Genomic DNA, 13,084 nt, shown 5'->3' on the forward strand with positions numbered 1-13,084 from the left:
GACTAAAATAAAAATTGAAAATGGCATTTTGAAAGAAATTAAAGCTAAGTGAAATGATTTTGTGAACTTGGAAACTAACTGAAATAAGATAATAATATAAAGGAAAGAATACTAGTTTCAGTATCTTAAAAAAATGTTTTATTACAACTTGCCTGATGAGGCATTCATGGACATGTTTGAGACTCTGGATGTCTGCAACACTGTGAGTCAGCTGCTTTCAAGAAGTTATGCGTTATTATTGTAATATCTGTACTGATTTTCCCAAATCTTGTGTCTAAACATATGCCCGCCATATTCGCTTCCATTATATTCAATGGAAGGAATCTACATGGACTAAAACACAAATAAACAAACAACCAAAAATATGACAGACAGGCAAGTCGAAAAATATGCAGTTTTGATTTTGGCGTGAACTGTCCCTTTAAGGTCAGCTGTCACAAACCAAGAAGCTGTAATGTCTAACATCTTGACTGTCTGATGCTATGAAAAGTTTGTGTGCAGACAATTGTCAATGTGTGTGTGTGTGTGTGTGTGTGTGTGTGTGTGTGTGTGTGTGTGTGTGTGTGATTTGAACTGAATGTAGGAGGCACTCTCCCTGTAGACTCAAACAAAGGGACTGCCTAACTATTGCCAGACCTCATCTTGACACGCACACAGCTCACTCACTCACTTCTTTAATGTTTTGTTGCTGCTCTCGTCCTCAGTCTTATGTACAGTCTGGGTTTTAGGACCCGCAGATACAATAACACATGCACTCAAATGACAAATCAGTCACATTGTTGGGGATTTTTACTTTGTCATGTAATGCAAAATGATACAAAGTTCCATATAAAAGTATAAAATACGGTAGATGTGGTACAAAACAGGAGATTTTTCTGCCACCCAGCAGCCATCGTTACACACTGTACAAATATGAGACAATATGATGTCTGCAAACTGAATATTAGCACCGTAGTTGAAATCAGTGGTACATCATTCACGTACACAAAAAACAAAAAAACAAACAAAAAGAAAAACAATGCATGTAGACTCACAGAAGCAAGAAAATTAAAGAGGAAGGGTCCAAACTGGGAAAGGGGAAGTCAGAGGGAATGGACTTCCTCTGGTGTCTCATGAGCTCAGCTGAGAGGAGTTTGTGTTAAAAAGGCTAAATCACAGATGGAAACATGAAGCAATTCCCATTTTTTTCAGTGTCAACATTTTTTTAAAGCTAATTTGGAGTTTTAATGGTTCTAGTCAGAGAATCTCTGCATTTCGCTCTCTCTGCGAACGCTGCTGCTGTCCAGAAAGCGGTCGCAAGGGAACTCGATGAGATCCCCCTCCTCTAGCGGTGCGAGCCGTGCTGGCCGGCTGCTTTGGTAGCTGGTGAAGTCGGTGGAGACGGACGCCGTGGCCATTGAGGTGCGAAACGGTCGCCTGGTGGAGTACATGTGGCGCACGTGCACAGCTGACTTCCTCCTCTGCAACTTTCTCCTCAGACTTCTCCCCAGCCACACCCCGCCGATGACCAGCAGCAGCACAGCATTCCCGGCGAGCATCGCCACCGTCACCAGCTGGAGGTCAGAGGTCAGCGTAGCTCCACGGCCATTTGCCTCAGATAGGGTGACCAGCCCCGTGCAGTGGTCGCGTGGTGCGACCTGACACACGGAACCTCCGACCACTCCCTCCACGCAGACCATGTAGGTCACATCTGAGCTGAGCTCTTGGAGGGTCACGGAGCGAGCCGCGCCGTGGGCGTAAACGTAGCGGGGGAAACGATCCTGGGTGCCAAACCTGTCAAACAGAACCCGGTAGTGGACTTCATCAAGACCTGGCCCGGGCCCTGGTGTGTAGCGGTGATGATCCCTGGTGGTCCAGTACACAGTGACGGTATTAGATGTGACGTGATGCACGGACACATTAGTGATGAAATGGCGGTTGAAAACACAAGGGTCTGTAATGACAGGTAGGGTGTCATCCTGATCCGACCTAAGGAGATCTAACTGCTCTCCTGAGTGAACAGACACAGTGGTGGTTAGCCCGATGCTTGCTTGGCTAATTGTGGCTGATGGACTGGGTTTGAAAATAACTTTTGACCTCGTTCTCCCCTTAACGCGTTTCCCAGCTGCCTCTGCAGCAGGCCGTAGCTTCTTCTTTGGTTTCCTTCTGTCCAGGAAAGAAGAAGGTTCTGCCACCTCTGGACCTCCTTGGTCTCCTTGGATCCCCACCTCTTCCTGTCCCTCTTTTTTCCTCTGCTCTCCATTTTTCCATACCATGACTCCACCCCTGTTCACCGGTCTTAAACGTCCTGTTTCTTCCACTTCCCCTCTCTTTCTCACACCTTTCTGAGCTTCTTCATCTGTCCTCTCTCCGCCCTCTGGCAACCGAGAATCTCTTTCTCCTCTCTCAGTGCTCCCCAGCTTCACTAGTACTGCCCCTGCCCTGCTCTCCTCAGGCCTAGCTTGACTTGTACACAAGTGAGTCCAGTTCCCAAGGGGCTGCAGCTGGGAGCTGTTCACATAGTCCAGATATTTCCCCCTCAGAGTTGCTGGGTAATGACACTGCACAAACACAGTCAGCAGTTTGCCCTGAGAGTGTGCAGCAGCAATCCATTCTCTCAGTTGCTCCAGGCGACAGTCACATGTCCAGTTGTTGCCTTGGAGATCCAAGTCGTAAAGTACGCTGTTGAGGGTAAACATGTCCCCAGACAGACTGGTGAGAAAGTTGTCCTTCAGCTTCAACACTCTTAGGTGTTTAAGTCTTGAAAAAGCCAGAGAGTCCACGCTGGATATCCGGTTGCGGCTGAAGTCCAGCTCCTCGACACGCTCCAGGGGGTCGAGGAGGACGGCAGGAATTCCCACCAGTTCGTTGCCGTCAATCAGAAGCTCGGTGAGGCTCGACAGGCCCCTCAAAGCACCACTGTCCATTTGGGAGATTTTGTTGTTGCTGAGGGAAAGCTTGGACAGTTTTTTCAGGTTTTGGAAGACATGGTTGCCAATATGACGAATTTCATTCTCAGACAGCAGCAACGTCGTCAAAGCTTTGAGATGAGAGAAAGTGAGGACATTGCGCATGGCTGATTGCTTGTTGTGGGCCAGGTTTAAAAAGCGTAGGCTGGTCAGTTTAGAGAAAGCGTTTCTGTGAATGTGCTGCAGTTTGTTGGATTCCAGATGAAGATAATGTAGATTGATCAAACTCTTAAAAACAGAGTCCTGCAGAACTTCTAGAGAGTTGCCATCCAGGCGCAATTTAATAAGATTATCCAGGTTGGAAAACAGTCCCGGTGTGATTTTCTTAATTGCATTGTTGTTTCCATAGAGAATAGTCAATTTCTTTAGGGGCTGCAAACTTCCCGCGGGTATAGCTGTTAAAAGATTATGTCCCAAGTACAGCTCTTCCAATTTGGGAAGGTTCTCAAATGCTTTTGGGTGAATAACTCTTATTTGATTGTACTGCAGATTTAACCGTTCGAGGTTACTGTACCGTGTGAAGTCAAAGGCGGAGATGTTAGAGATGAAGTTGCCCCCAAGGCTGAAAATCTGCACTTCCTCGGGCATCTGCGCAGTGGGTTTGGGCACAGTGCGCAATCCGCGATTGGTGCACATGAGATGCTGTGAATGCTGACAGTCGCAGAGGTTTGGGCAAAAGCCCGTCGCCAGCGAGGAGGACAGAAACCCATTAAGCGACAGCAGGAAAAAGCACATCCCCACCAGGAAACTGCTGGTATCCATTCCCACAGCGCGGCCGGCACAGCCCGGATCTGAAGCGGCATTCGCTTTGTGCGTTTCAGGTGCAGTCGCCCCTCTCCTCTGTCACGCTGGACTCTTCCATATTTCACTTGTTGCTCTGTAAAGTGTACATTTCAAGCGCGCAGCGCCATCGCTGAGCAGCATCATCTATGGAACGCGTGAACTTGCCCAATGCGCTCTGATGCTGTCCGAGGGAACAGCCACCTCCCCAAGTAAAGCCTACATCCCCCCAAGTGGTCATCTGCTGCGAATTACAGAGTTCAGACGCTGAGCATGATCGCACACTCACACACTCAAACTCACTGAAAGTCCCTCCCCCGCAACTCTGCGACCCCGCCAAAACCAGATGTGCGCAGAGATCCAGAAGAGATCTGCGCGTGCACGCAGGTAATGAGACACACACGGCGTGCAGTGACGGAGATTGAGAAACCCTTTGACCGAGTTTTTGCGCGCCCCCTCCTTCACCGGGGGTCTGAGATCTGGTATATGGACAAAGCAGACAGCAAGATTTCCTTCCCACGGAATCCCCAGGGAACCCCGAAAATTTCAGCTCTCTCTCTTGCAGAACGGTTCGGGCAGAGCAGAGCAGTCACTCATGAAACAAGATTAGTAAAAAAAAAAGTTTAATGAATGTTGAATGCATGTTTCCCCTCTCTCTCTCTCTGCTACAGTAGGAATACCACCAACATGCAGCTCAGCCGATTTACCATTTTCTCATTAACACGCCTTTTGTTGCTTCGTGGGAGCACAGATGGTTCGCATTTGCAGTGCAGGAATTCTAAAGCGTGTGTTAAGACAGGCGAAGAGAGGTGCCAGATCTTAGTTAGAGATCGTCTCGCAGAAAGTGAGTGAAGCGTGCGAATATTTAGCGCACGGTTTTGCAGACGGAGGAATCATTAGCTGCAGTGTGCGCGGAGGTTCGTGTTCAGGGCCGCTCTGAAATGTTGCTGCCAAGACATCTGCAAATACGAGGCAAAGAGCTTAAATCCAGGGGCGATTCTAGGATTTTTCAGTGGGGTGGCACAAGGGAAACCATGTGGGGGTTGGTGTAGTAGCTAATAAACTTATTGAACATTTAATCACATGGTTTGTTGTAATTATGTTTCTTTTTCCTAATAAAGCTTTCATTTATTCAATTTAAATAAAAAAATTACATCATGGCAGCTGTTTTACACGTAGAGAACCAAATTATCAGTGGTAAATAAAGCGTGTCATTAACATTACTGTTACTATCTAAAAATGAATGAAAATGTGTGTCAGAGTTGCATGTTTGTAACTATCATACAGACATTGTGACAAATCAAATAGATTGAACATCGCAGTCCCAATTAAAATACTTTGTATCTTTAATCAGCACCAGTCTTTTGAGTTCATATATTATTAGTCGCATAGATATATTTAAAATAAAAAAGTGAAGAAAGCAAAGAGTTTCCCAGTAAAGGATGTCTGACCACCCCAGGCTCCCCAATTTAGCATGTTTAACTCCTGTACCAGTGCTTACCAAATCTTTTGTGGTCACAAGTCCCTTCATCTCCATAACCTGTCAGGTTGCCCATGATTTTAAATTTGTCAACACTTAGCACTATTGTGTCAGTTAGATTTTTCAGCTTTCTCTCAGCAACAACAAAATCTCTGTCAATCTGCTGGGATTTTCCCACACAACCATCTCAGGGGTTTACAGAGAATGGTCCGGAAAAAAGAAAATATCCAGTGAGCAGCAGAAATGTCTTGGTTGATGCCAGAGGTCACTGGAGAATGGTCAGACAGCTTCAAGCTGACAGGAAAGTAACAACAACTCAAGAGCATCGTGGAAAGCACAACATGTCGACTCTGGAAGCAGATGGGCTACAGCGGCAGAAGACCACACCGGGTGCTGCTCGTGTCAGATATTAACAGGAAACTGCTGCAACACTCACATGGTAGGGTTACAATTTGACAGCATTAAAGCATGGATCTATTCTGTCTTGTATTAATGGTTCAGGCTGCTAGTGTAATGATGTGGGGGATATTTTCCTGGCACACTTTTGGTTCCTTAATACAAACGGGATTGTTTAACTGTCGCAGGCTACCTGAGTATTGTTTCTGGCCATGTTCTCCCTTTATAATCACAGCGTACCCATTTTCTGATGGCTGCTTCCAACTGGATAACCCGCCACATCACCATCCTCAGATCATCTGAAACTGGTTTTTTTAACATAACAATGAGTTCACTGTACTCAAATGGCCTCCACAGCCACCAGATCTCAGTCCGATTTAATACTTTTGGGATGTGCAGCCGACAAATCTACAGCACCTGTTTGACGACGTCACATCAACATGGACCAAAATCTCTGAGGAATGTTTCCAGCACCTTGCTGAATCTTTGCAGTTCTGAAGGCGATAGAGGGCCCGGCAAGGTGTAGCACTGGATGTTAAATGAAAATGTGGCATGGTGCTCCTTAGCAAATTGAAGAGAGCAGCACAGGATGTTTATTTACACAGCTTTGCTGCAAAGATTGCCTGCTTACCCCCAGTCTGTGACTGAATTTAAACAGAGTACTTACAATGTCAGGTCGCAGGACTTTTTACCATTAGCTGTAACTCTCATTCACTCTGAAACTTGGAAAAACTGGATTTAAAATATTTTACTGCTTATAAATAGGGTGAGTCACAAAGGAAATGTGCTGCATTCTCTGGTTTCACTGGAACATTTCATTTGCCTATGTGCAGCTATTGTTGCACATGTTTTTTTTATTTTTTAAAAATGTCTTTTTATTATGTAGCTGTCTGTCTCTATTTTTGCACATTCTTTTTGTACATGTGTCTCTTGGAAAAGAGATATCGATCTATATGAGACTACCTGTTTAAATGAAGGATTAAATAATACTAATAATCGGGTAGTCCTACGCTTCATACTAGCTTAGCACACTCTTGTACATCATTGCTGTTTAGGCTGATGCTCTGAATCATGACCCAGGCTACATAGTGATCACTCCAGTTCTCTTTTTTATGTAAATAACATGTTTTCTTCTGAAGTTAGCAAACTGATGTGGCTAAAGATTCATCTGCCATGGTAACAATGTGCCTGCTCAAATCTTTCGAGGTTAAAGTCAAAGGCATTGAAGATATCATACTTCAATAAGGCTTGAGATACAAGTGATGGAGCGGTCTCTAAACTGAGCAGCACAGACCAAAAGCACGTCCCCTGACTGGCCTCATTCTCATGCATAACTGTTGGTAGACATCATCAGATGTTATAGGTCTCTGTGTGTGAGAGTGTCTGTGTATGTTTGTGTGTGTGAGAGAGAAATACAACCCATGGGGAAGCCCCCCTCTCTCTGGGAGGTCATTTCCTGTTTGGCTATCTTTCTATAGTGTTTCTACATCCCTGCCTACCCTGTATCCATGTCTTTCTAGTGTTTCTTTCTCTTCTCCAAGGAACACACACATTGAGAAAGCACTCAGCGATCTGGCCCCCAGACATACTGGGACCAGCCAGTTGGTTTATGGCAGTCAGCTGGGCTGTCTCAAAGTCAAAGGGAATACACAATGATTTCATCAGTCCATGTGGACTCTACTGTAGCATCAGATCATGATTGAGATTTCCCAGAGAGTTCAGACAGACAAAATGAGAGATGAACAAAGGAGGAAAAGACAAACAGTGTGATTAAAGTTAGAGCAGAGAGGGATACGAGTGTTTTAGAGCTGACCCAGATTTACAAAGACTGGCAAAACAGGTTCCATTGAGGCCCTCGAACAGAGCTGCCCACCACTGGGGCTGCAGACCAGTTTCACCAGCCAGTCCTTTCATCACCTCCTTCTCCCGCCAATGGGGCCTCTCACTGTTTAATGACATTTCAGTCTCAGAGCAGAGAAGCGAGAGAAATACCTACTTCCACTAAAACGACAAAGAGAGGGGAGAGACGAGCTCGTATCTCTGTCTGCACTTTAACATATTGTGTGTGTGTGTGTGTGTGTGTGTGTGCGCGCGCGCACAACATAAAGAATATCCAGGTCACTGCTAGTAAGTAACGTGAGCTAATACTGCAGCGTACTGTATGTAGGTCATTGAGGAGTGTTACATTACTCATTGCACAGTCTTCAGGTGTTGAATCAGCTTCTTATGAATGAGTGTGTGTGTGTGTGTGTGTGTGTGTGTGTGTGTGTGTGTGTGTGTGTGTGTGTGTGTGTGTGTGTGTGTGTGTTTTCAGATGTGTTGGGGAAGTCAACTTTGACATAATTTTAGATTTTAAAACTTGCATTCATACACAACAATGTGCTGTAAAAACTGGAGTGATTGTTAGTGAAAATGGGCCTCCTATGCACCAACATAGACAACAACATAAATGATTTATTGAATCTGAGCAAGTATGCTTCATTAAATCAAAACAAGATATGCTTTTTGTTTGAAACAAGGACATTTCCAAGTGATTGAAAACTTTTAGGAGCATACAAAAATGCTTCAAACACAGCAGGACTCTGAAGGTAGGGACTAATGAGCCTCACACAAAGCCACAAACTTGCAGGCGGTCACACTACTTCGAACATGTGCATCTTATTGTGTCTCCCGTCAAACTTTTATCTGCCTTGAATCACAGAGACAATGTCTCTGTAGTGTACCACAGCATGGGACTTGCTCACTTCTAGACTTCATCTCAGGAATCAGTGGGGGCTGTAGGTAAAAGTCAAGCAGTGCTCGAAATAACAAATAGCAGATTGTCTCTGCACTGAGACCAGAAAGCACGGCGGTCAATTTGTGCACTTTTGCAGGACGATAAGCACAAGTGCTGCATTTAGAAGGGGTGTTGGAAGTACGTTAATGTTTTTTTCAGGTCCTTCAAGATGCCAAAATAAAGCCAGATATAAATCCAGGAGTGGAAATCAAGTGGTGGGAAAGAAAGAGTGAGGAGGTGGGATTGCGTGTGTGTGTGTGTGAAGTTGGTTTACATGAGCAACAGCTGCTGTGATTGTTATGAGCTGGGAATCTAGTCCATGGTGTGTGTGTGAGTGTGTTACTGCACTTAGAGAGAGATGGAAGCACGTGTCTGCAACTGTGCTGACATGTTGCTGCAACTGAAGACTTTCAGTAAGTTAAAAGATGAAGGTAAAAACGATCGAAGAATAACCATAAGAGCACACGGCCGCCCTTGCCTGCCTGGGGCCCAGGTGCTAACCTTTTACATCCTAGTGGTCAACCCCACCCCACCCCCACCCACCCTTAGTTCAATTCTTCCAGCTGGTTCCCATCACGGGCAGAGAAGGAGCAAAAGAAACAAGGGACAAATACTGTCAGCATCACTCCGCTCAAAGAAAAACGTGGTTAATATCAAATGAAAGCAATAAAAAAAAAAGCACACATATCACAAACAGCTGCTGTTACAAAAATACACCACTGACGAAACAGCTGATTACAACAACAACATCAGCACGTCCTGCTAAAGCATTTCTGCTCTGGGGGAGCTCCAGCTTCTCATGTCTGACTTGAGATATGTTGAAATAGCTGGGGAAGGGGTAACGCAGGAAGGGAAAGAAGGGGGAGGATGGCAGCACAGCCCTTATTTTTCAATCGACCCGTTAAGAACAGAGTAGAGAAAGGGAGGAAGGGAGGTACTCAACATCTGGAAAATATTAGAGGCCATGCTATGGCCCTTGTTGAAGGTTTGGGAGAGAGTGGATAGGGAGATAGAGAAATAAAGAGGGCAGTGTAAAGGATAGTGTGCGTATTGAGAGGGAGACCCTTTGATCTGCCAAGTTTGATAGCAGCTGTCTGCACGCCGGGTCACATAATGACACTGAGGAAGCATAATGACTTGAGATTTTAAGATCACTGAGCTGCACAGAAGATAACACTCAGGGATTTAAGTAGCTTGAAAACTGTGACAGAGATGCATGGGCATCTGCACACATGAAAGAAAGCGCAAAAAACAGAGCCCATATGGAGGTGATCTCTGGATTAGCATCGCTCAGTTCAACGCAACACAAGTACAAGTCACAAACAAGGCTGCAGAAAAAATGCGGGTCTTTATGAGTCATTAAAACAAAGTCGTCACTCTGTAATTTAGAGAGTGGAGACATCTGATCTGCAGCTGTCCCAGTCCCCACACTGCACTGCTTGTGTGAAACATCGCCCTCTGCTGACAGACATTATAGCCTAATGTAGGCCAGTACTGTAATAACGTCACAGAGTGATGATGGCTCCAGAGAAAGATGATTTTTATAAATGCCCTCTTTCATTGAGAGAGCTCAAAGTAAGCTAATTTGCTAACTCAATCTAGCCTTAGATTAAGTTAGCAATCTAGATGTGCTAGATTGAATCTAGCCCACAGGGCATCTCTGATACCCCCTCTCCACAGAGGCGATGCCACTGCAGAATTTAGAACTGCTTCGGTGCATTTCCTCCAGAAAATGGCTCTTTAAATGTTAGCAAGGCACATAATTGTGGTCCAAAAGTTGCTGGAGCCACCAGTGGCTGGTGGAAATTTACCAGTGACTGGCATATTTGTACCATCATTTTCTTCCCATGGAAATTATGCCAATTTCTGCCCACAGCCCTACATAATAATAGTTTCTCAGACTGTTGCCTAAAAGGTGGGTAGATCTCAAAAAGCACCATGCAGGACAGAGTGAGATCTGGTGCATAAAGGGCACCAGGGGTGGCACTGCATTGGATGGAAAGGAGGAAATAGACTCCAGATCTACAGGTAGCAAGGCAGTGTAGTTAGCTGGCCATGTGTATCAACATTTTTATCTATATTGGAAATCTCTCAACTACTGAATTGTTGTGAAATGATAAAATTGTCATTTACTGTGCAAAAGTCTTAAATCAAACCTAATTTCTTTGCCATTTTCCTAGCAAAATATAAATAGTTGCAACAGTTTATTGAAGCACATGTAAACATACAGGGATATATCATCTATGAAGCAAAAATCGAGTTTGAAAGTCAATATTTGGACAACAGTCAAAAGTCTAACACAGCAAGAACTCTCCTAAACAAACTTTCATGTAATTTCTTTAAATAGTCTTCAGGAATAGTTCTCCAGTCTTTTTGATGGACATTCAAAGCTCTATTTCTGATGATCTAATGTGATCACACACTGCTTCAATCTGAGAAGGCCAATCCATAACTGATCAGATGTCATTGTGTGCTTTTTTTTTATCCAGCTGTGTTCTTACTGCATTGGCAGTGTGTTTGGGATCATTGCCATGCTGAAAAATGAAGCTGCTGCCAATTAGATGTTTGGGCACTCACTGTTGTGTTTCTCTGCTAACCTAAATACTTACATACCTTTAAAACAACTGATTGCATCCATACATCAGTTTAGTTGTACTTTTTATTCATGGGGCCTTGGAACAATATCATGAAATATTATGAATATTGTGAAATTATCTTGTGGAGGGCCTGATTTAAAATCCACTTTCAAGGCCTGTGATATCTGTGCATCCATTGTGTGTTATATGCATTTCCTGGTCTCTAACAGACACAAACTGTGGGAAAACACAGGATCCAAATGAGTATCTTATTAGATCCAGATTCAGGGATGAATCTCAGCTACAAAACAGAGAAGTCTTGCAGTTGAACTGCATTTCCTGCTGCTACTATATCCTCCTTACACTTAACATTAAACTGCACACTTCAATGAAAAACAACACTAAAGCCCAGCCAGTCTTTTATCCTTGAATACAAAGTATTCAGTCTGCAGTAACCACAGCTGACCTACAGATGGCACTGTCATCTCTTCACTCAGTAAACATGTCTGTACCAGTCATTGGTGTTTACTGTGTGTGTGTGTGTGTGTGTGTGTGTGTGTGTGTGTGTGTGTGTGTGTGTGTGTGTGTGTGTGTGTGTGTGTGTGTGTGGACAGGCGTGTCTGCACTGTGAGGTATGTCAAGGTGCGGTCCTTAGTGGCTTCAATTAATCACTCGTAAGGTGAGTTAAGTAAAAGGGAATCCACCTAGATGTGACAATGGCAGCACCTGTGATACAGGCACAGAGAGAAAGCTCTCCTCACCCTGTCTGCTCTGCTTCCAGTGTCCCACTTCATGCTCTCTCCCCAGTCCTGATTTACATTCCTTTAAAGCTCCAAACTCTATTAGTTTTGCTGGTTCAGAGTCTCTGGACACGCCCAGCTATGAGTCTTGCTTTCCCACTTTTTTTTTCTGTTGCCATAGAAATAAGCCCAGGCAGGAAGTGAAGGCCTCATGCCCATGCAAAGGAGGGTTTGTTGAGTAAACAAATCCAGAGGCAGCACGGAGAGGACAGCAGAGGTGGACTGAGTGTTCAGAGTATCACGACAGGCAGAAGTTTAGGAGAAAATGAGTGACACTAAGCAGAGACACATAAACACATGCTCGTTTGTGCTTCCTCGCTCCTTCCATCTGGGTGCACTGACACCAAGTTTCTCACTTACTCATTGATTCACTAAAGAGTCAGCAGTTGTGGGCAAAGCCATCTTTTGCAACCAAAGGACAGTCACCAAACAATCTACCACTGGAGTGAGCACAGTGTTGTGAAGCCCTTAGACCAGATGAATTATGAAGGCGTGCAGTCCACACCTAGTGGCTTCTATTTTTAAAACAAAAAGCCACTTATAATGCATACTATCACAAGTTATGTATTGAAAAGAAGGTTGCTATACTGTAAGGCATAGGTCATTAATAAACAACTGCAGAAATTCTAATTAAAAGTCACTTTGTTGTTGTTGTTTTTTACGTGGAATGCGAAGATTTCTCTTTTAACCCCGGAGAACCAATGGGGTCAGAGCCGACCCCATTGGTTTTCTAGGGAAACCATGGGGTAAAATTTGACCCCATGGGTTCTCCAGGGTTAAAAATCATGCAGACGTCAAAGCCCGGTGAAGGTGTGGATTGTAAAACATGCAGGTTATTCATGTTACAGACAAAGGAACTACATATTTTGAAGGCAAAGAGGGAGTTGCCTTTTGTCCAGTCTCCCTTGCCTCACCTTACCTCCACCTCTGTTGGGGTTAAAAGGGTTTTTCCTTCCCACAGTCGCCACATGCTTTTTTGGGGGAGGGTGTGGAGGGATGATGTGATTGTTGTAGGGCATGGCCTGGAGGCCTTATGTTTGACAGCTTTCATGTTTGATAGCTATTCACAGCTTTTTCCTGCAAAAAGAAGGCCTTCACCATAGCCAATAATACTACACCAAAGGAAAGAAGTATTAGATAAACAAATAAATTACAGAGATTTGTTGGTTTTTCCTGTTTTTGTTTGTTTGTTTTTGTAAAAGAATTCTCTCAGTTGACACAAATCATCAATTTTACAATTGCAGGACAGTCTCCACAGTGAGCTAACAGAATTTTGTTTTATATAATTTTACACATTTATTTCTTACAATTGAAGCCCAGAGCAGCAT

At 44.2% G+C, this 13,084-nt stretch overlaps 1 protein-coding gene across 1 annotated transcript; it reads right to left on the minus strand.

Annotated features, from left to right (window-relative positions):
* Positions 1-661: 661 nt before the first annotated feature.
* Positions 662-3,979, minus strand: tril (TLR4 interactor with leucine-rich repeats). The gene has a single exon (XM_085446371.1). It carries the CDS (start codon positions 3,708-3,710, stop codon positions 1,233-1,235), a length of 2,478 nt encoding a protein of 825 aa, XP_085302497.1. The 5' UTR covers positions 3,711-3,979; the 3' UTR covers positions 662-1,232.
* Positions 3,980-13,084: the final 9,105 nt, after the last annotated feature.

The sequence above is a fragment of the Copadichromis virginalis genome, linkage group LG22 (assembly GCF_057382275.1).
Source record: "Copadichromis virginalis isolate Kocher_CV1m ecotype Utaka linkage group LG22, C_Virginalis_male_GT1.1, whole genome shotgun sequence".
NCBI lineage: Eukaryota > Metazoa > Chordata > Actinopteri > Cichliformes > Cichlidae > Copadichromis > Copadichromis virginalis.

Coding starts and splice junctions, on each gene's coding strand:
- tril (XM_085446371.1), bottom strand. CDS start 3,710: ATGGATACCAGCAGTTTCCTGGTGGGGATGTGCTTTTTCCTGCTGTCG.